At 34.1% G+C, this 24,685-nt stretch overlaps 1 protein-coding gene across 1 annotated transcript in view; it reads left to right on the top strand.

Annotated features, from left to right (window-relative positions):
• LOC101355928 (ran-binding protein 17) overlaps positions 1–24,323 on the top strand; it is a 110,298-nt gene extending 85,975 nt beyond the window's left edge. The window contains exons 14-16 of the mRNA XM_023726509.1: positions 932–1,067; positions 4,624–4,699; positions 24,115–24,323. Coding sequence (XP_023582277.1) covers positions 932–1,067; positions 4,624–4,644 — 157 coding nt within the window. The 3' untranslated portion in view covers positions 4,645–4,699; positions 24,115–24,323. The remainder of the gene's footprint in view (positions 1–931; positions 1,068–4,623; positions 4,700–24,114) is intronic.
• The last annotated feature ends 362 nt before the right edge of the window (positions 24,324–24,685 follow it).

The raw sequence follows: 24,685 nt of genomic DNA, 5'->3' as shown, positions 1-24,685 counted from the left end.
TTGCCTTTATATGCATTGAAAAAAATCTCGAAGGACACCTAAACTGTTAGTGATATGTGTGTATATGTTCATGTGTGCATACATGGAAGAAACTGGGTGGGTCAGGGTTAGGCACTGTTGCTTTTGTGCAAATTAGAAAACGATGCTGCTTCTTTAAGAACCTCTACTGTTTGTTAAACAATTAAAATGTACTGATCTTGTTAGTGCAAGGCACTTGGCAGCCATTCACTGGAAAATTTTAATGAAAATAGGTAATGTTGAAGGGTTTCTTTTTTGAAAATTCTAGACTAAGCTTTTTATTACATTAAGTTTTTTCTCTAGGAAACTTAATTTAACCTTCATTTATGCTTTTTTGATAATAATGGTTGCATAGTAGTGTTAAAAATATTTGATTTTATTAAAATCTTGTGGTTTATTCAGTTTATTTCAGTAAAATTTATTATTTTTTAAGAAAGTGATATAACCTTAAATTTTTTTGAATTTTGAATGATGTGATTCTAAAATATTTAATTATTAAAAATACAAGATGAAGTGAAAAAGTAAAATACAAAACTACTCATTCAATAATCATCCTTTTACTGAAAATTTATATGTATGTATACACAGATATTTACTTACATCTATGTATATAGTATAAACTTACATGGATATGTCATGTAGTTATATATATTGATGTAGTAAAATAATATGTGTATGTATACATGTTTATATGCATGTGTATGTGTGTTTGTCAAAAAATAGACTAGAAGGAATTAGACCAAATTGTAGTTACTTCTTCGTAGTAGAATTTCAGATGATTAAACAATAGTTTCTTTTTATGCTTTTGTATTTTCCCACTTTTTGCAGCAATTATGTATTAGTTGATAATAGTTTCATTTTTTTTTTTTTTTAAAGAATTTTTACTGAAGCTATTTTTTTCCTTCATGAAAAGAGTTTTTCAGCTTATATCCTTAATGGATACCGGATTGCCTCATTGTTCTAATGAGAAAATAGAGCTTGCAATTCTGTGGTTCTTGGATCAGTTTCGTAAAACATATGTTGGTGATCAACTTCAAAGAACCTCAAAGGTAGGTTTTTACTAGCGATCAAAAAAAACAAAAAATGTTATTGGAGATAAAGGAAAATGTGCACGTATAACAGCCTTAAGCCAAATGATATATTTCAGAAATTTCTACTTAAGAAGTTAAATTTGATCAATTGAGATCAGTTGATGGACTGGTATTGAAGATGATGTGAAGTTAATTTGCTTGTTTTATGCCTATATTTACCGTTTTCTTTAAAGGTTGATTGGGAGAAAGGTAGTTTTTTAAGTGAATAGTCATTAAATAGTTAAGATTATTTTAAACACCTTAATGGGCTTTTGACTTACTGTATTTCAATACTGAGAACATAAGATTTATTCTTTTAATAGTCCTGAGTTTTTTTGAGGGGGGAGGGTGATACTTATTTATGTGGCTTCCAGTATATTTCACTCATTGCTTGGCATTTTTACATAGTAAATATTGAAGACTATTGAGAATTGGATGTGTTGTTCAGAGGCCACTGTTAAATTACCTGAATTTAGGAGCTACACATAGTATGATAATTGAAAGTATAGCATCAACAAGTTTAGATTAATTGATCTTGAAGCATAATGAAGGTTTATTGAGGTCATTTATGTGAACCATAAGCAGATATTTAGTAGTACTTATGACAGTGAATAAGATCTGTAAGATATTTTTTTTTCCTTCCCGCAATAGTAACTGTTTCCAAAACATTCTCTGGTAAGAAGTCCTAAGGACAATCTTACCTTGTTTGGTTTTGTAGTTTGTTTATTAGTAATGTTGAAGGATTTCTTATCTCAAAATTCTAGGTTAAGCTTTTTTAACATTGAATTGAGCTTTTTATTTAGGAAATTTAGCTAAACTTTTAGTTCATTTATGACTGATAGTTATGTACTAATGTCAAAAAATATTTGGTTTTGTTAAGATCATCTTCTATTATAGGTAAAATTTTCTTCATTCTTTAAGAAAGTGATGTAGCTTGATGCTTCCTTTGTCAAATATATTGTGATATTTAATTGTTGTTTAGGATTAATATCAATAAAATTTTCTTAGAATTTAGCTTCCATTAAATAAGAGCATTAGGAAGGAAAAGAAGTAGTTAGAAATAAATGTTCTAGGTTGTCAGTAAGACATTAGAATCAGGCAGAAATTACATGGTATAAAATTTATACAAGATGCCTCTCTTTAAATCCCAAATGTGTTACTCAAAGGTTGAGTATAAATGAATTATGATAAATTGTCTTGTTTTAAATGTACCCAGAGAGTTTATTATTTTGCTTTTGCAAAAGTGGACAATGTTACTAATCTGATAACACATTAGCTCTGGATCGTAAATCAGAGTAGAATTATATTAAATAAGAAAAGCCTTCAAATTATTGTGTTTAAAGTACTTGGAAAAGGATATGTAAAATGAGACCAGTTGTTTAGGGAAATGGGATTTGGGAAATTATTTTTCAAAATTTTGTTTGAGATAAATTTAATTTATAAGGAACTTGTGAAAAAAGTGAATTATAGAAGATCAGTTTTTATTTTTTGAAAAATCTTACATATTAGGAAACAACAAACACATTGTCAAACTGGTGCTAATTCTCTTATTACAACTTTGATACTTTTTGGTGCGTGCATCTTACTGTATTTCAAAAGGAGTTTAGTCCTAACGTGACTATTTCTAAGGCATTCCTATCGCGTAACACCAAAGCAAAGCTAAAGGTTCCCACTTTTATATTGCTCTGGCTTGTCCATTGACCTGCCTTAATAGAAACCATTTTGTGGGGGGCAGGGGAGGTCTTTAATATGTCCCCTGGCACTCTTCTCAGAGCTCCTTACAACACTCTCTTTAGTCCTTACAACAAGCCAGCAGAGCTGGTATTCTCATTTTATAGATGAAGGAACAGAGTCCCTAAGACATTTGGTGAATAGTCTGTTTTTCTGGCAATAAACTAAGGAAGGCTAGGTGGAAAACATTTTTTGGTGGGTGTATTGTCGAATTCCAACTTGTGGCTAAAAAGGAGAGTGTGTTAGATAATAATAAGCGAATAAAGTTTTAATAAGCTGATAAAGCTTAAAAATTAGTGAGCGTTTATTTTGTACCAGGAACTGTGCTAAACACTAAACATTATCTCATTTAATTGGATCATAAAGAACATGACTTACAAGGTTCTTCCCAGTTCTTTTCTGCTTATGTTACTAGCTTCTTGTCTCAGTGCTCCCTGCCTTTCGCTGCATACTTTATGTGTACTGAACTTTTTTCACTTCCTTGGATGGTGTGTGTTCTCTCTCAAGTCTAGATGTTTGTACAAACTGTTCCTTCTTCCCAGGACACTGTTTTTTCTAAATTCAGCTTTCACCTCAGTGCCTTTACTCTGCTTACTCCTACTTATCTTTAACATTAGACATCCCATCTTTTACAAACGTCCTTCTTAACCATCAAATTCTGGGAGAGTCCCTTTTCTCTGTGTTCTGTAGCACTTTTATGCCTCCTATCTTAGCATTTATTATGTTGCATTGTAATTATTTGTTAGCAAAATATGTATAGACTAATAGTCTTGGTTAGGACTCTTTCTGCATTGTTTATTGTTATCACCCCCACATGCCTGGCATATTGCTTTTCGTGTATATCTACTAGATAACTGTTGAATGTATGTATGTTCCATAGGAATTGGGCCTAGTTCTCATGTATAATACTTTGAGGTAATGAAGAGTATGCTCTTGAGTTTGAAAATGATGTTGACTTGAATGCAATTGTTTAGCAATTTTAAATAAGGTATAATATTAAGCATCTTGAGGAGGAAAGCCTGTATCCACAACAGAATGTAATTTATAGAAATAAGCACTCAGGAATAAAGATGGAATCACTGAAGAGTCCTAAGTGATGTATATAATAGAAGTATGTCATAGAAGTGAGAAAGAAGAGTAGTCATAGTAACTGTCGATATTTATCAAACAGTCTGTGCCACGTACTTCGCTAACCACTTGACAGACATTATCTAATTCCATTCTCACCAAAACTATGGAAATAATTATTAACAAATTCCCTACCCCCTTTTTACAGATTTGAAAACTGAACCTTGGAGAGGTAAATAATTTGCTTGAGTAGTTGAACTTGGATTTGAACCCAGGCCACCTAACTTAGAGCCTGTGCTGCCACCCACTTTTCTATACTGCCTCCTATTGGATCTTTCAGACTCAGTAGGTTCCAGGAAGGGACTCATCATCTTCTAAAATGCTCTTCTCCTAATTTCTTATTTTAAGGACATTGAGCCAAGATATTTCCCCTTTGTACTTACTTCTTATATCTGGTCTGTCACCTAATCCTGCTTATTTTACTTTCTAAATATCTCTAAGTTCCACTACTTTCTCCTGCTCCCTACCTTTTTTATCCTCCTTGCACTATTTGTCATTTTTTCACTGAATTTCAAAAGTATTCTAATTGCCCTCCTTATTTCCATTTTGTCTTCTCCCCACTCCAGTTAGTTTTCCATACTGCCACCGGAGTAATCTTTTCTTTAGAAAAGCAGAGAGAATAATAAACACCCATCCAGCTTTTTCAGATTTTAACATTTTGCCATATTTGTTTCAGAGATATATGGTTTTGAATTAAACATTAAAGATCCTGTTACTGCTCTGATTCTGTTGCTTTCTGTTTTTGCCCAAAGGTAAGCCGTATCCTAAACTTAGCGTTATTCTCATGCATGGATTTGAGTCCCCCCCCACCACCACATTTCTGTGTACTTATAAACAAAACATAGTACTGTTAAATTTATGTGAAGGTATCATGCAGTTTGGATCCTTCAGTGACTTGCCCTTTTTGATCAGTATTGTTTTTGAAATTTATCCATGATGACACATGTAGTTCTAATTAATTTATTTTAATTATTGTTGGGCATTACAGTTTATTACTTTGTCACTATATATTCATTGTTTTCTGTTGGTATGTTAGGTTGTTTCCATTTTTTCAAATTTACAAAAATACTTCAATAAACATTCTTGTACCTATCTCCTCAAGCATATTTATGGGTTTCTCGAAGGTAAATACTAGGGTTGAAATTGTTGGGCCATAGAATCTACGTATCTTCAACTTTACTAGATAATATAAAGTTGCCCTCCTAAGTCATAACAGTTTGTGCTCCCTTCCTCACAGGATAGTTATGCGTTTTGATTGCTATGTACTGCCAGAATACTTGCCAGTTTAAAAATAACAATAACAACAATATTTCTTCATGTGACAATTCTCTGTTTTTTAACTTTCTATTATTTACAAAATAAACTCCTGTTTATGGACAAACTTTGACTACCTTTCCAACTTTTTCTTTTGACACTCTCCATTTTACTCTGTGACATGATTTGTATGGGCTGCTTGCTGCCTTTTCCCTGTTGCCTGTTCCTATTTATTATTCAAGGTTGGCTTAAGTGACCATGCATTCATTCAATGAGTATTAATAAATACTACTATGTATTTAGTCCAGAGATACAAAGACAAGCAGGATCTTCCATCTCCCCAGTAAGTTATTAGTTAAAAAGGAAAATGGGCAAGTAAAGAAAAATTATAAAATTTATCCATTTATGCATTGAAATAATATATGACAAAATAAGGAAAAGGCAGACTGTTAAATGCTTCTAGGAAATTTGGTTATCCCTATGTAAAATTTGGATTATTACTGGACATCATACAAAAATCAGTTCTAAATAGATAAAAGGACTGTAAATGTCAAAAGCAGGGATTATCTTTATGACCTAGGGATGGGGAAGGATTTTTTTTTAAGACATAAAAAGTCCAAACTGTAAACCCAAAGGTTGAGAAAGGCTACCACTTTAAAAGTAACTCCTGTAGATCAAAGGACACAATCTACACAGTGTAAAGACACAGACTGGAATGAGACATTTGCAATGCATGTAATTTAAAGAGAATCAGTACTCAGTTATGTAAACAATTTCTACAAATCAATAAGAGAAAAATAACCCAGTAGAAAAATGGTCAGAAGATGTGAATAAACAACTCACTGATGAGGAAATCACAGTGACCAATAAACATGAATTAAAATGTTCACCATTAGTAGGACTCAGGGAATAAAGCTACAATGAGATAACCATACCATACCTATTATCCAGAGAAAATTTAAAGGTCTGTAACACTAAGTATTGGTGAGGAAGTGAAATAGTGAGAACTCCTGTACACTGCTAGTGGAATCTAAGTTGGAAAAACTCCTTTGGAAAACAATTTAGCAAGATCTGGAAAAGTTGAATATGTATGCATTCTTGACCCAGAAGTACAAATTCTCACGTATACCTTTAAAAAGCTCACACATGTGCACAAAGACATATTTAAGAATATTTTGGTATTCAGCCATTGGAAAATGAAATTAAAAAAAATACCATCTACGATACTACAAAATAAAAATCAACCATAAAATACATAGGAATTAATCTAATGAAAGATATGTAACACTGTACACTGAGAATGCCAAAATATTGTTGAAAGAAATTAAATAAGGTCTAAATAAATGGACAAGGAGCCCTGGTGGCTTAGTGGTTAAAGCACTCGACTGCTAACCAAAAGGTGCACAGTTCAAACCACCAGCTGCTCTGTGGGAGAAAGACGTGGCAGTCTGCTTCCGTAAAGCTTTACAGCCTTGGAAACCCTATGGGCCAGTTCTGCTCTGTCCTGTAGGGTTGCTATGAGTCAGAATCGACTTGATGGCAGTGGGTTTTTTTGGCAAATAAATGGACAATTACGTACCATGTTTATGAATTGAAAGACTGGATATTGCTAAGATGTCAGCCCTATTCAAACAAATATTTGGATTCAGTACAATCCCTATAAAGGAACTAGAATATCTAAGACAGTCTTGAAGAACAACAAAATTGGAATATTTATATTACCAGATATCAAGATATAATAAGACAGAGTGGAAATGATTCAAGGATGGACAAATAGACCAATGGAACAAAATAGGGAGTCCACCAACAGAAATCTGTAAGTGATATCTGGTACAGCATTACAACAAAGGTGCTTTTGCAGCCTAGTAGGTAAAAGACCTTTGATACATGTGCTGGATATCAGTATAGAAAAAAAGCACGAACCTTCACCCCTACCTTATAACACAGACAAAATTAAATTCAAAATGAATTAGAGACCTGAGTATGAAATGTAAAACAATAAAGTATCTAGAAAAGAAATAAAGTGCCTTTGGAAGTGTGGAGTAGATAAAGATTTCTTGAAAAGGACACAAAAAATAAACCGTAAAATAAGGGATTGATAAGTTCGACTTTGTTAAAATTTAGAACTGTTCATCAAAGGAAAATGTAAAGGCAAGCTGCTGACTAGGAGAAGATATTTGCAATGCTTACATCTGACAAAGAACATGTATTCAGAATATCTAAAGAACTTTTACAAATAAGGAAAAAAAAAAAAACAAGGAGATCTATTTTTGGAATGGCACTGTGAGGAGCTCCATAGACCTGCTCCCCAGCACAACAAGCTTAACTGGTGAAAATAATTTAAAAACAACCAATTAAAATCTTTGAAATGGTCCTAACAGCATATACCAAATAAAGAAACATTTATTTAAGAAAATCTTCTAAAACTCAGAACAGCAAGAATTGTAGCATTTAAACCATGACCCACTCCTTCTGTCTTTTCACCCAAATCAGCTTGAGGGAAACTCCAGATAGGTAAAGCCAAGAACACAGGACTCCCCTCCCTCATCTCACAATTGAGGCTTACTGTATCTTTCTGGGAGGGCAGACCATATGCATTTCTCATCTCCAACTATGTCTTGCAGAGAATAAATTCCAGGCAAGTTCATCTACTCTGCCCCCACTCATAGGGCATAGGCTCTACTTCAGATGCAGCACACTCAGAATAGTGGGACCCTGATTGCTCTCACCCCAGCTCATTCATAGGGTGTTGGTTCCCACGCTGGAAGAGACAAGCCAAGGAGACCAGACATTACTGCTGCTACTCAGTACTCTTGTCCTAGAGCAGGTGTGTCACTCAGAAGCACGCCACTGTCCCTGCCCCTAGCTCTGGAGCCTGCCTGCCCAGTGGGCAACGCAGGCTATGAAAAAGAGAGCTTTGAAGTTCTCCCCAAAGAAACTGACTTTGTTTGAGACAGAGTATAGGGAAATTGAATGCCATTCAAGCCTAATGGCATTCTTAAAAACAATGGAGGTTTTGGTGGCACAATTAAGAGGAGGCTGGTAACTTCAGGAGAGAGAGAAAATAAACTATAGGCCAACCAGTTTACCAGAGAGAATCAGGGAAAGAGGCAACAAAGAAGTCCTCCTGGGGATGAGAACAAACCTCCAACACTGACCTCAAAAACACACGCCTTCAGGAGTATGAATATACTTGGATCAGAATGTGCAGCATTTATGTTGTAGGGCATTGTCAAAAATAGAGCAATCAACCAGCAGTTGGTGGAGCCTAACAGCTAGAGAGTCAAAGAGAATGCTGTTAAAACCACTAACATTCCAGAGTGACTTGTGCATATGCCAAAGACTCTGCCCTTTTAAGAGCAACATCAAAAACATATGTAATTGTAAAATACAGCATAAATGCAGATTTCTTCTACATTCTTCTAACTGATTTAAAAAGGAGTTGTATAATATATAACTGTATTGATGGCCCTATAACATATAGAAATGTAATACATTTGTCAGTAACAGCACAAAGGAGGTGGGTGGGAGAGAAGTTGTGTTTGAATAAGGAAAGGACATAAGGTGGTAACTCAGATCCACAGAAACAAATGAAGATTCCAGAAATGATAAATAAGAAGGTTAATGTAATAAGCAGTTTAAACATATTCTTTTTTCTCAACTTCTTTAAAAGACACAAAGGTGTCTAAAGTAATGATCATAACAGTGTATTGTTGGGTTTGTAACATATAGATGTAAATGTATAATAATAATAGCACAAATAGGGAGAAAAAGGAATAGGGCTATATAGGAGGAATATTTCTGTGTCTCACTGCAAATAAGTTAGTATACATCTGAAGTAGATTCTGATGGTAAGATGTATATGGTAAGCCCTAGAGTGATGGCTGAGAAAATAAATTAAAAAAAAAAAAAGTTAAAACAATTATTAAAGGTATTAAAGTGTTATATATTCACTTTGTGTAAAAGAAGGCAGTAAAGGAGGGATAGAGGAACAAAAATCACATGAGACATAAAAAAGCAATATGGTAGATGCAGAGCCAACTATGTCAATAATAGCATAAATTTTGTGAGTGGATTAAACAGTCCATCCAACAGGCAGAGATTTTAAAACTGAATAAAGAAAAAAATACATTTATCCAACTGTATACCTTCTATAGGAGACACACTTTATATTGAAAGATACAAATAGATTGAAAGTAAAAGAATGCAAAAGATAAATCATGCAAACAGCAACCATAAGAAAGCTGGAGAAGCTGTACTAATACAGAGCAAAATAAGACTTTGAAACAAAATGTCACTGGAGGTAAAGAGGGACATTTTATGATGATAAAAGGATCAAACTATCAGGAATATATAAAGGCATACCTTACAACAGTGCCCCAAAATACAGGAAGCAAAAATGGACAGAAATGGAGGGAGAAATAGACAACTCAACAATAATAGCTGGAGACTTCAATGCCCCACTTTCAATGATGGATAGAACAACTAAGCAGAAGATCTATAAGGGAATAGAAGACTTGAACAACACTATATAACAACCAAAAAGATTTTAAGCAGTCCCTGGGTGGCACAGATGTTTAATGCACTCAGCTGCTAACTGAAAGTTTGGAAGTTCATTTCCACTCAGAAGCACCTCAGAAGAAAGGCCTGGCAGTCTACTTCCAAAAAATTAGCCACTGAAAACCTTATAGAGTATAGTTCTACTCTGACACACATGGGGTTGCCATGAATCAAGAGTCGAGTCAATGGCGACTGGTTTGTTGGTAAAGAGATTGAATTAGTAATCAAAAAACACCCACAAATTAAAGTCCTGGCCCATATTGCTTCCCTAGTGAATTCTACCAAATACTTAAAAAAGAATTAACACCAAATTCTTCAAAAACTCTTCTAAAAAATAAAAGAGGAGGGAACACTTCCCAGCTCCTTTTATGAGGCCATGTGTTATGAGGCTGTGTTATCTAGTGCTGCTATAATAGAAATACTACAAGTGGATGACTTCAACAAAGAGAAGTTTATTCTCTCACAGCCTAGGGTGCTTGAAGTCCGAATTCAGGGTGCCAGGTCCAGATGAAGCCTTCTCTCTCTGTAGGCTCTGGGAGAAGGTCCTTGTCATCAGTCTTCCCCTGGCCTAGTAGCTTCTCATTGCAGAGACCCTGGATCCAAAGGACATACTCCCCTCCTAGTTCTTCATTCTTGGTGGTATGAGGTCCCTCTATCTCTGCTCGCTTCTCTCTTTTATATCTCAAAAGACATTGACTCAAGATACAACCTAATCTTGTAGATTGAGTCCTGCCTCATTGACATAACTGCCTCTAATCTTGCCTCATAGAGGTAGGATTTACAACACATAAGAAAATCACATCAGATGACAGAATGGTGGACAGTCACACAATACTGGGAATCATGGCCTAGCCAAGTTGACACACATTTTGGGGGGACACCATTCAATCCATAACAGACCAATATTGCCCTAATAACAAAAACAGACAATGATATCACAATACAAAAATTCTGTGGACCAATACCTGTTATGAATATGATTCAGAAGACCTCAAAGAAAATATCGACAAACCAGATCCAGCAGCTTATAAATGCTTTCCCTTAATGTCAGAAGTAAAACAAGGATGTTCACTCTTGACAATTCTATTAAACATTGTACTGGAGGTTCCAACCAGGGAAATTAGGCATCAGAATGAAATGCAAGACATTCAGATTGAAAAGAAGGACATAAAACTATAAGTGTTTGCAGATGACATGTTCCTGTATATAGAAAGGCCTAAGGAATCCACAAAAAACTATTAGAACCAATAAAAGAAATGAGCAAGTGTGCAGGCAGTAAGATCATTATGAAAACAACAACACTATTTCTATATACTTGCAGTGAACAGCTTGAAAATGAAATAATTCCATATACAGTAACAATAAAAAGAATAAAGTACTTAGAATAGATTTAACAAAAGAAGTGCAAAACTTATATTCTGAAAACTACAAAAAAAATTTTTTAAAGAACTTGAAGATCTGAATAAATGGAAAGACATCACATGGCCATAGATCAGAAGGCTTCATATTGCTAAGTTCGCAGTATTCCTCAAGTTGATCTACAGATTCAGTGCAGCCCCTATCAAAATCTCAGCTGGCTCCTTCATAAGAATTGAATGAATGAGTACCTGATTGATATACAGAAAAGATTTTTTAAGAGTGAGAGAAATCTGTAAAGTAGACATATTGCAGTCATATACAGCCTGCCTGTGTCCAGAGCACCAGAGCAAACTCAGGCTTCCAGAAGCTGACCAGTTGTGCAAAGCTTACCAACAAGTAGAATCCCAAAAGTTAGTTAAAATGTGTCTGTTTAGATCTTGGAATGTATTTTTGAGATACATAAATCTGCTCTGAAGTTCAGTAACATAATCCACCATGGTCAGGGAATAAAATATAATCAGAGTGTGGCTAATAGTTACTCTGTATGTGTATAGATCACCCATTTTTAATATTAGGATACAATTTCACATATTAAAACCATTCTAAATAGACTCTTTCTTAAGGCATGTCTGAATTTTGTAGTATTTGTTCTTTATTTTTGTATCCGTCAGTTGTTCTCCAGTGAATGTTTCTAGTGCTTTCCTTTATTTCATTACATGGTAGATGCCACCATTTACCATAATCATAAACTGCCTTGGTTTATTAATTGTGAACAGTTTTAAATATTAAATTTTTGTTCTAGATGTCCATTCATTTAATAGAAAAAAGCCAATTTTAATTTTTAATCCAATTAAAATTGGATTTTAATTTTTAAAATTGAATAAGGAAGGGCCCTTATAAAACACACACACATATCTTGGCTTCTGAATATCTACCAAAAGGTGAGAGTTTTCAACTTTGTTCCCAAATCCCTTTATTTATTAAAGTCAAACTTACCATAACCATAAATTTTATATAAATATGTTGATTATTAAAGCTTAGCAATGAGTGAAATCTCAAAAGTTACTTAAAACGTGGTTGTTTAGATCTTGGGATGTATTTAAGCCGTGGCACTGATAAGGCATAGCCTAGAGCTTGCCTTCATTCCAGCCTCCTAAAATAGGACACTAAAAACTGAGGAGAAAGCAAGTTCCCTTTCTCTTTTAGGATTTAAAATTTGAAATACGCAAGTTTGTCCTCAAAACCTCTCGTTTTCTTCTCTCTGTGTTTTGACAGGCTGTTCATCTCTACTCACCAAAGTGGGTTTCATCCTCTAAAAAGATCTGTACCTCTGTTTTCTTCATCACTACGCCTGACACACACATACACACATCCTCCCAAATTTGCTTTTTTTCCAAGCAGGGGGCGTCTGCCGATATCAACAGGAAAGCATTCTGATTAAAAGATGTCATGCTAATGTATGAATGAATTCTAGAAAGGATTTGCCTTTTCTAAAGAAGATATTTGTTAGTGCCAGAGAATTCCAGGTGTTACAACAAAGTGAAGTAAAAAAAAAAAAAACAAAAAACGGGCTGTGTTGAGATAGCTGCTTGCGGGGAGGGAAGAGCACTGTCAAGGCTGGTAATGTACTCTCATGCTGCTTTCCCACAGCTTTTTGCTTTTGTTCTCCTGAATCTAACTATTGCCTAAAAATTTCCACATTGCTTTTCATGAAGTTTCTGAAGGCATTGGGAAGATTCTAAAGCCAGAGCGAGTAAAGGCAGGACAGTAATTTATAAATAGGGCTGACCGGGTGTGTGGATTTACCTATTTATGTTCTGGTTCACACGTGTTTTGTTGGCATAATTAATTAATTAGTACCTCTACTTTTCATTCTTGAAAGTGTTCCTGTTTGAATGATGAATTATATATAATTCATTTATAAGTCACATATTTATAAATTGGAGATTATAGTTATTCATAGATAGGAAAAAACTGTATTACGGCCAGGCAAGTGATCCTTTCCTTTTGACTCTCTGGCCCTCAGTGCCCAAGTACTTTGGTAAGAGCCACGAACCAATGATGTATATTACGCACATTGTATACTTGTGATTCTGTGTTATACCTTGGAATGTGCGTTAAGACAGTAAGTGCCCATTGATGTGTTTTCAAGTTGTCCAAAAATAGGAATAGAAATTATTTCAATTTTTTAAGCTTAGTCTCTGTATATGGATTTCTAAGTCATTTTATGTAGTAACTCTACCTGCTATCCAGTTTTTCTCCTACTGTTGAGTACACATAGGAAGCAGCAGATGGCATTCTCTCCCTACAGTTGTTAGATCCTCCAGTATAGTATGTTGCTAACAGTTACTGACATGTTGAGTAGGAAAGCACTTGAATAATGAAACAGAAAAACGTATCACAGCAGTAACTTCAATGGACTATTCTAAGTGCAGTCCAATGTTGAAATAATGTATTTGCTGCTCTGTTTCCAGGTACTTGGATATATTTCAGTTGCTGGCAAAACGTTTCTTTGTATTTGATAACACATTTTTGGCAAAAGTGTTTATTAGGAAATTCAGTCACAAGAAAACTGTTTTATGCATAGCATTTTCACCTTCGTGAAGAACAGGTAGCAACTTTGAAACACTTTAAACAGTAAACATTTAAACATTTTTAAATGTTCCAGTGTACCAAACTATCATGCAGATTATATAAAAAAAGTATCTGTGACAGATTATCTTTGAAACTCTTGAGTGTTAGAAAATAATGCTCAATAGATTTTGGAGATTTCTCTATTAAGTGTTTTAAAACTTTTCAAACTTTAAGTGTAGGCTACTTTCCAACTGCCATACTCTGTGTAAATGTATTGTAATCTGTCTCTATGATGTTATTTGAGCTAGTTAAGTTTTCCTGCTTGGTGAATGGTTAATGCTTAATAGTCCAAATTAATGCTTTTATTGTTTTATTGCTTAGGGATTTGTTCTTTCAACTGTCATATGATGTATCAGTTTTTTGATAGACCCTATTTTAAAGAGGAAACCGTGGTGGCATAGTGGTTAAGAGCTATGGCTCGTAACCAAAAGGTCATCAGTTTGAATCCACCAGGTGCTCCTTGGAAACACTATGGGACAGTTCTACTCTGCCCTGTAGGGTCGCTATGAGTCGGAATCAACTTGATGGCAACGGGTTTGTTTGTTTTTTATTTTAAAGAATGATTTCTATTTACACTCCTTCTCACTTAGTTCGTCCTAGATGATAATACATATTAACTGTAAAAAAAAAACATTCTGTACCTCTGCTTAACAGAAAGTTTTGAATTTGCAAAGCAGATTAAAGGACTCATTATTTTATTTAAAAACTGAATCCTTGCTGTATAAGTGGATTTGCCAGGTTACCTTTAAATATGGACTTCCTAATTGCATTTAAGTATTGATTTAAGATCATTAAGTTCTAAACAAGGAGGTTTGGGGCAGAAAAACTTAGAATCTTAGCAGCCACTGGTAATTAAAATTGTGGTATAAGTTGGAGATATTTTTAAAATGCTCTTACGATTTAGTATTTATTACACCAAATAAAATATACCGTTCCTTGGCATCAAATCTTCTGTGAATTGTATGTAATTATGTAATTCTTTATACATACATTCATTAAACTACTTATTGTCTACCATGTGCCTAAGCACTGTGCTAGACCCTAGGAGAATACAAAGATGATTCTCTGTGATTACTTGGTAAAGTGCATGCTTAACCACAGAGTATTTTTAATTTATATTTTCTTCTCATTTTTTTTTCCATTTATTTTTAATGATTAAAACTCCTAAAGCACTTAGAAAATTTGAGATCTATGGGGAAAAGGCACAAAATAAAACTCTGTGTATCCTCAGATTATTAATAATATTTTTTTGGATTATTCTCTTGAGTAATTAGAATTTGACGATAAATTTTTAAAAAGTACAGTAGAAGATGGATGATTTCTTGTGGTAATTCATAAGTTTTCTACTGCAAGTATATTTATTCCAGCGTATCTTCTGAGGTTTGAAAGTTTTCTAATGATTCTAAGAAACTAATACAGTAAGAACAAGAAATAAATACTGTCACATGGTATGTGACTAAGATGTACCACTGAAGAGTTTTCAGCAGTAAAGAATACTCTAAATAGTTTTTAGTTATTAAATTTTATCACTCTGAGATTCCTCCTCCCCGCCCCCAGTGGTCTTCGGTTTTAATAGGCATTGGGTCTTTTGGAAATCATGCACAATACAACCTTCCCCCACTAATCAAAATATGAGGTATACAGTATGCAATCCATTACCTGAGAAAAGATTTCCTATCATTTAAATTATGTCTGCATTTTAGAATACATACATGATCTCTGCATTTGTTTGATAGTTCTTCCTTTTGGGATGAGAGTAGATATTCTTGGAAATTCAGAGAATCTGCCAGATATCTCATTAACCTGTTTGTAAGATGGGAATGGGAAACCTTCATTACTGGAATCGTGGGGTGGAATCTGCTGTCTTAAAAATATTTGAATTGGTTGAAGGAAGGCCGTTTGTGAATATATGTCACTAACTTTGGCATTTTAATGATAGAGGCATATGCAAATATTCTCCTGAATTTCTGCTAGAAATGTGTTCACCTGTGATGCTAGTGTTAAAAGTGGATCTCTTTCTTATTATTGAATACCAAAATACTTATCAGTGAGAATCTCATACTGCATTCCTGAATGTACTTTCTTTCCTCTGCTCATAATTGCTTTAACGTAGCTCGCATGAAAGGACTCAGGATGAGATAGAATCCCTCCTACTTCTGTTGCAGAAACCCTGAAGCTACTCAGTCTGTATAAATAATCCATCCCACATCTTTGTTTCTTCTTACTTGAGGGAATGCTTAACACCTGTTATATATTATGATAGTTTGATGATTGAATAAAAAGATAAGAAAAGTTGTATTAGCTACAAGTTTGTAAATAAGCATGTTTGGAATGTTCCCAGAAGAGTTTTAGGATTCAGAATAGTGATCCTATAGTGTTAAATGTTTCCTGTAAAACTGAATGAAGAATATTGTGGATCATTTCTTGTGTAATAATTTATTTCATAATTTTTAGAAAATTATGTTAATTATTTAATCATTTATGTACCAGTAGGTTATACACTTTTCAGTAGGCTAAGAATAAGAAAGTATTCCTATAGGGTGTTATTCCCAAAGCATATTAGTATTTGAAGAATAGATATGTTTAGCCTGAGAGCCTGGTACTAAGTAGTTAAACATTTTAATAATATTATGGGTGTATGTAGGTATGTGTATGTGTGTTTGTTTATATTTTTCGTCCTTAAATATATACTGTTTATTGTTAATCCATTTTCTTATCTAATATTCAGGAAGAAAAATCAACAAGTTAGGCTTATTGAAAAATATACATGAATGTTAAGCCAGAAGTGCAGGCTAGTTACATGTATAGGTAACGTGCATGTATATAGTATGATTAAAATGTTGTAAAACAAACAATAAAAACTAGATTATTAGAAAAAGTCAGAAAAGAAATATGATAAAATAGTAATTTGTTTCTTGGTATTAAAACAACAGGCAGTTGTTTTCTTTCTGATTTTTTAAAAATATTTTTAACGTTTCTCTACTGGTTTTACACACACACACACACACACACACACACACCCACACACCCACACACCCATATACACACACACACACACACCCCCATTAGAGAAAAGTTAAGCAGTTTTAATCGAACTTTCCTGGATTTCCCAACTATATGTATGTATGCATGTAGTTGGGAAATCCAGGAAAGTTCGATTAAAAATGCTGAACTATAATTGTCTGAGTCTAAATGGTACTGCCTTTGTTCAGGTGATACTTTTAGGTAGTACTTTAATGTGTAGTAAACTAGGCAATTTATTGAATGGATTTGTTTAAATGTGTTGTCAAAAGTTATTCTTCAATTATACTGTATCCTAAGTCTTAAAAATTTAGGTTCCACTACGTATAGATGGATGTAGTGTGCATTTATTAGACTTCCACTGATTTCAGAGAAAATTGCGTGCTTATTATATTTCTGCTTATTTTATCCAACTAGCTACATCTAGGTTATGTAATGTTAAGCCTCTTAGCACCATGTGGCAGTAGACCAGATAAATAGGAATCTCAGCAGAGTGGGATATAATAGTTAATGTTTAAATTCTATCTGGTACATTTTTTTTCTTTCCTGTGGAAAGGCCAAAAAAAATTTTTTTTAACTTAAAGGATAAATGAGCATTCTGAATAAGGCTCCTTTACTGTCCTAATGATTAATGATCACTGAACACTTTTGAAAGATTAACATTTTTCAGAGCTGCTAAAAAAATATATTGTTTTATTTAATTACAAGAAAGTAAAGGCTCTTCACACTGACAGGTGGTGGAAATTAGCAGGCAGTTTTGAAATTGTGCTGTGCACAAGAAATTAGATCTCATTTTAATTCTGCTTTTCTCAACTAGCAAATGAGGTTAATGCCATACATATTCAGCTGATATGGATGAAGAAATTGATATAAAGTAGATCAGCATAGCTACAGGGCTAGATTAATTTATAGGTAAAGAGGCAGTGATAAATGAAAGTAATGTAGTAGTGGTCACTAAACTGCTCTGCCATGAGGGATTCAATAGCGTTATTTGCTCATTAAAGGCATTGTCGGGGTGCATCAAATAGAAATTTGAAAAGGAATAGCCAACTAACCCCTAATTATCAAAATACAGAAAATACTAATTATGCCTTAATTAGCTTTTCTTTTAATGTACTGAAATTTGTTACTTTTTGTGTGGCACAAATGGATAGTTATATCAACAATAAATAGGTTGTTTTAATAACTTTCTTTTACCTCTGGGAAAACTACACTCCAATTTTTAATATGCAATAATGCTTCTCTCTAGCCTGTAGGAGATGAAAATTATTAAGTAGCTTTATTTTTTTGAAGATTTTACAGCAGCTTTGGGAAGAATTATTTCACCATGCATCAATTACTTTTAATTGAACTGAATATTTTTCGGATTGTACCAAATGCCTCTCATTTAAGTTTAGCGGTTAGAGTTTAAGAAAGTATCATAATGAGAGCTGCATATAACCTCTGTTATCTGTTACAAGAAAACAAAGATGATTATTTATTTTTGAATTTTTAAAAAGCAACCCAAGGTAGCAATTGTAAAGGTAGTCACCTTATTTATTTCTCGTAGGCAGTGTGGAAAAATAAAGGCTATATATTCTAGAAACTTGACCAGTGATTTTTTTCCCTCCCCAAATAAGGTAGTTACCAACAATCCAATTAAGGAAGGATTTGTCGAATAAAGGTATACTGTTGCAGTCAGAAGCAACTTTGGCTGTTAGTCAAATAGACTTCAAGCATACTCTGGGCTCCTCTTACTAGCTCTCACTTCCCTTGGCAAATCCATTAACTTTTCTGAATATCAGTTTCCTTACCTATTAACAGGAGTGATACTTAACCTTACAGAGTTGTGAGGATTAAGTAAATTCTGTGTCAAGTACCTACCGTAGACTTTAATACTATGCAGGGGCTTAAAAAATGTTAGCTACTGTTATTGGTAAGAATAAGAAGATAGGACTAAATGTTTTTAAGGTTATATTTCTGTATATTAAATGTAATGGAAAAATTATCTTGTGAAAGAATAACATGTAATCTAATCTTTGGAACGTCGAATGTCTAACATCTAATTCCCAATCCATATTAGAAAATGACAGATTTATCACAGGTTGATTTTTTTTTTTTTTTGGTGAAGAATTCAGAATCAGTTCATCTTTGGGGCAGGTATTAATAATGTTTCTACCTTTCGGCTGTCGTGAATACTGAATAGTGCTGCAATGAACATTGGTGTACAAGTTTCTTTTTGCATTCCTGTATAGCAGTGAATCATAAGAGAAGGAAAATGAATGGGTTTGTTTTCTTGGAGGGTAGAAGAGAGAGAGAATATCAGAATGGAAGAAAAGAGGTAAGATTTTTCTGTTCATCAGAAGAGGATAGTGTTTTAAAAGATTAGAAATGTTGAAATAGAACAAAATGAGGCCTCAGATCAGTAGCATTAATCTACCTGGAAATTTGTTAGAAATCCATATTCTTGGGCCACACCCCAGTTCTACTGAATCAGAAGCTCTGAGAGGCTCCCAGGGATCCCAGGGTTCTGTGTTTCAGGAAGCCCTTCAGCTGATTCTTTTGCTCACTGAAGTTTTAGAACCACTTGATTATTCGCTTGAAGGCAGATGTTTCGTCTTTCTTCTTTTTACCATCACAGAGAACTAGTTTTTTTGTTTGTCTGTCTGGCCTCCCCTCATTTTTTCAACTGGCATCTCCTTCCTTTCTCACATTTATTTTAACGTAATCTCTAGAGAAGCGTAGGGAGAAAATGGACACTTGTCCGTTATATGTTAGACACTGCTAAAATACTCATCCCGTTGTTATTAGTTGCTTTTGAGCAGGCTCTGACTCATGGTGACCTTCTGTATAACAGAATGAAAAGTTGCTGTCCTGTGCCATCTTCATAATTGTTGGTATGCTTGAGTACATTGTATCAGTCCATTCTCACTGAGGGTTTCCCTCATTTTTGCTGACCCTCTGCCAAACACCATGTCCTTTTCTAGCGACTGACATTTCCTGATGACATGTCCAAAGTAAGCAAACCGAAGTCTCACTGTCGTCACTTCTAAGGAACACTCTGGCTGTATTTCTTCTAAGATTGATTTGTTCATTCTTTCGACAGTCAGTTGTTCAGTATTCTTTGTCAACACCACAATTCAAATACATCAGTTATTCTGTCTTCCTTTTTCATTGTCCAGCTTTCTCATGCATATGAGGCAGTTGAAAATACCATGGCTTGGGTCAGGTGTACTGTAGTCATTAAAGTGGCATCTTTGCTTTTTAAAACTTTAAAGAGGTATTTTGTAGCAGATTTGCCCAGTGCAATACGTTGTTTGATTTCTTGACCACTGCTTCCATGGACGTTGATCTAAGTTGAATGAAATTGTTGACAACTTCAATTTTTTCTCCATTTATCATGATGTTGATTATTGGTTCAGTTGTGAGGATTTTTATTTTCTTTAAGTGCAGACATAATCCATACTAAAGGCTATAGTCTTTGACCTTCTTCAGTAAGCACTTCAAATCATCTTCATTTTCAGCAAGCAAGATTGTGTCATCTGCATATCACATGTTGTTAATGAATCTTCCTCAGATCCTGATGCCCCCCGTCTTCTTCCTGTAGGCCCGTGTCTTAGTCATCTAGTGCTGCTCTAACAGTAATACCACAAGTAGATGGCTTTAACAAAGAGAAGTTTATTTTCTCACGGTCCAGTAGGCTAGAAGTCCAAATTCAGGGTATCAGCTCCAGGGGAAGGCTTTCTCTCTCTTTTGGCTCTGGAGGAAGGTCCTTGTTGTCATCAGTCTTCCCCTGGAATAGGAGCTTCTCTGCACAGGAACCTCAGGTCCAAAGGATGCACTCTGCTCCTGGTGTTTCTTTCTTGGTGGTATGAGGTCCCTAATTCTCTGCTTGCTTCCCCTCCTTTTATCTCTTGTAAAAGATGGTGCAGGCCACACCTTAGGGAAACTCCCTTTACATTGGATCAGGGATGTGACCTGAGTAAGGGTGGTGTTACAGTCCCACCCTAATCCTCTTTAACATAAAATTACAATCACAAAATGGAGGCCAACCACACAATTCTGGGAATCATGGCCCAGCAAAATTGATACACACATTTTTTGGGGGACATAATTCAAACCATGACAGCCGGCTTCACAGATGTTCAGCATACAGAGTGAATAAGTAAAGTGAAGGGATACAATCCTGTTGCATACCTTTTCCAGTTTTAAACCACTCATTATCCCCTTCTTCTTTTCAAACGACTGCCTCTGAATCTATGAACAAGTTCTGAATGAACACAATTAAGTGTTCTGGAGTAAAATAAAATACTATGGGGGAATATATAAGTCAATAGGATCTACGTTCTTCTCTAAGAACTAAAATGTGTATGGTTATATAAGGTGCACATATAATAAACTGAGTTATTCTGATTTTATTCCTGTTTTTTTAACACTTAGAGCCCTCCTTAATATTTTGATGTCGCTAAAATGACAGCTTTTATGCATGAAGAGATATTTTAAAGACAAAATTGTTATTAAATTTCTTTTAATGTATTAATTTTTAAGAACAACTACAATCTGAGCTAATGCGTTGAACATAGTTCTCAGATGTTATAATTCTTCCCTATTCTTAGTATTTTATGTGTGTATTATATGTTGGCTACCTGTGAATTTATTAACTTTTTAAAATTAATATTTTTAAGAAAAGTGCCTCAGATATTGTAGCAAAATTAGGTTGGAAGGCATACTTTTGTCAGTTTTGAGAGTCTTGGCTTCAAAATCAGTGTGTTTGGATTTAATGCCTAGTTTTGCCACTTATTAGCCTTGTAATCTTAGGCAAATATATAATCTCTCTTAGCCATTTTTTCTCCATCTGGAAAGTGGGAATAATAGTACCTACTTCTTAGAACAGTTTTGAGTTTAAATGAGAATGTATATAGAATAGTTGGCACAGTGCCTGGTGTATAAGTGCTCAAAAAGTGTGAACTGCTATGATGATGATGGTGACAGTGACATGGCTGTCACTTTTTTTACTTCAGTTTAACCAGTACACACTGTTTTTAGAGTTAGAAAATGTTAGAACCCAGAAGGGACTATAGGTATAATTTAAATGAGCATTTTCCAAGCTGTTTTCTACAGATCACAAGGCTCTTGCAAAAAAGAAGTTAACAAGTTAATAGTACTATAAAATAAAATTTTTTTTTTTTTGTCCAAATAAGTTTGGAGAAGCCAATGTACTGTATTTATCTCTTGGAAGTTTGTAATGCATATTGGCATATTAAAGGTTTTAATCCTTAGCATTTATCAAAATTACTTAACCGTAGAAACTTTTTCTGTGGGAAATACCTGCTAGTGTTTTGCAAAATACAGTATGGGAAAAGCTGATCTACATTAACCATTTCTTTTTATAAATAAAGAAATATATGGGTGCCTCCTGCACCCCCTAAACCCAAACCAAACCCACTGCTGTCGACGATTCTGACTCGTAGCAATCCTATAGGACAGAGTAGAACTGCCCCACAGGGTTTCCAAGGCTGTAAATCTTTACGGAAGCAGACTGTCATATCTTTCTCCCATGGAGCAGCTGGTTGGCTCTAACCACCAACCTTTTGGTAGCAGCCAAGCGTTTTAACCTCTGCACCACCAGGGCTCCTTTCCTTGCCCCTCAATTCTTTAGAAATCAGTGACTTGTCTACTGTCACACAGCTGTAGACTCAGATTGGAACCTAAACCTCTTCCTAGTCATGTTTACTTAGTTTTCTGATCAAATTTGGGTATAGAATGCAAAATTATTTGAATGAGTAGAAAATTGGAGGTGGTTCTATAATATACTGTGACAAGAAAAGAGAAATGGAAGATAATTCTAATAGACAGTCCCTGGGTTACGAACGTCCATCCAATTTATATACAACCCATAGTTATGAACCAACCCCTGTAAAACCTATTATATTAAAAATTCAAGGTACATGTAATGGTTCATAATAACAGATGGGTACTACTTTGCAATGAGCATCAGAACATTATTAGTGTTATTACTGTATTATTAGGTTAAAGATGTTTTAGTGTATCTGGAAGTATTTTTTTAAATGTTTTTAATACATAGGAGGGTACACTATATACGCTAAGACATTTGACTAACTGATGTTAGATATGAACTGTACCTTGCTGTTCCAACTTACTACAAATTCGACTTAAAAACAGCCTTAGGAGTGGAACTTGTTCATAATCCAGAGATTGCCTTATAGTGCTTCTCATGTTTGCCTGATTGTAAGAGTTTCTAGATTGCATGTTAAAAATACAGATTATCAGGCTTCTGTTCTGGCAGGTTTGATTTATAGGTATGAGGTGGTTTATCATTGCTAGGTAATATATGAATAGGTCCAGAATTCCCAGAAGTTGATCTTTATAAAATCATAAGAGTCATATGGTCCTGAGTGACTAGAGAATTGGTGTTATCTTTCTACACTGACAGAAAGACAACTAAAAATAGACCAGATTCTATGACAAGAAGTGCAGACAAACCTCACTTCATGTACACTTACATCTTAAAGTCACATATGTGTGGAGAAGAAAGTTATTGGTTTATTTGCTTATTTGTTGCCTTCCAAATACCCTCTAGTAGCCGTCATCTGAAGCAGTTATAGAAATCGTCTACTAAGTAAGTAGCTGTGTGATTATTCGAAGCTATACATTTTAATCAAAGTGACAGATTATCAGCAAGCTATATTAAGTTCTCTTTTTATAAATCATTGGCTCATTAAATTCAATTTTTACTTTTTGACCAAGACTGTTGGAGTCACCTTAAAGGTACAGGGTACCTATAATTTTAATTTAAATCTAGGTCTTCTTATGAAAGGAAAACCTCTAGCAATATCTACATGGAAAACTTTATTAGTATTTGGACTGATAGCATAGCCTTTATAGCTGATACCTACTCAAGTCCTATACAGACAGAATTCTCAATGAAATGGGAATTAATTCTGATGTATATTCTAATGCCTGCTTTTAAATACATATTAATAGTTAAATCAGCCAATGGCAGAAAATCAAACAAACATCGTTTGGGATAAATAATTGTATATTGTCATAAACTAAGATATTTACAATCTTGTGTAGGGACTTCATATGTTATAATTGAAACATTTCTGAAATTTGCTGTACATGTATCTTTTCTTTAAGGTCTATAAATTTACGACCAGGCTACATACAAATTTTCCCATTTTTCATTTTTTGTTACATGTTGTAAATTAGATTGGATTCCCTATGTATTAGATTGAAGATGTATTTGTGAAATTATCACTTTCAAAGTTATAATACTGTTATCTTTTGTTCTCTTACATATTTTGTAACCCACTTTTCCTTCATGTTTTGACTTCAGAGAAACCAAACTAAATAAAATGTAATTATAATATCAAGATCCTTAAAAATGTTCCTATCTGTTGACGCAGTATTTCATGTCTGGAAGTCTAGCCTGAGGAAATAATTTGGAATGCAGACAAAGCTTTATATCAAGGTATTTATCCCAGTGATATTTGAAAGAGTAAAAGATTGATTAAATAAGTTATTATACAGCCATATGATGAAATATTAGGCAGAAAATGAAATTTGTTTCGACTGAATGTGAAGTTTTTGTTCCTTATTGCCTTACTGTTACTTTCTAGGCATAAACACTGTATCATTCAAGACTTTTTTCTTTTATGCAAAAGTTTTATTGGCATGGTATGATGTTTTTGGTATAAGGTTACATTGAAAAAGGGGTTAACAAATTATAAATACATAAATGTTTTTTTAAAGTTACCAAAAAAGATTGGAAGAAAATATATTAAAATATTAATAACGTTTACCTCTGAATTTGTATACTTTCAGCTCCCTTTCCCAACTCCCCAAATAATTGTTTTTTTTTAAAAAAAAAAACTTCATAATAATCAAAGGATAATCTTTTCACATCA

This window comes from Trichechus manatus, unplaced genomic scaffold, assembly GCF_000243295.1.
Source record: "Trichechus manatus latirostris isolate Lorelei unplaced genomic scaffold, TriManLat1.0 scaffold00011, whole genome shotgun sequence".
Classification (NCBI taxonomy): Eukaryota; Metazoa; Chordata; class Mammalia; order Sirenia; family Trichechidae; genus Trichechus; species Trichechus manatus.
This window is presented reverse-complemented; position numbering and strand designations above follow the sequence as displayed.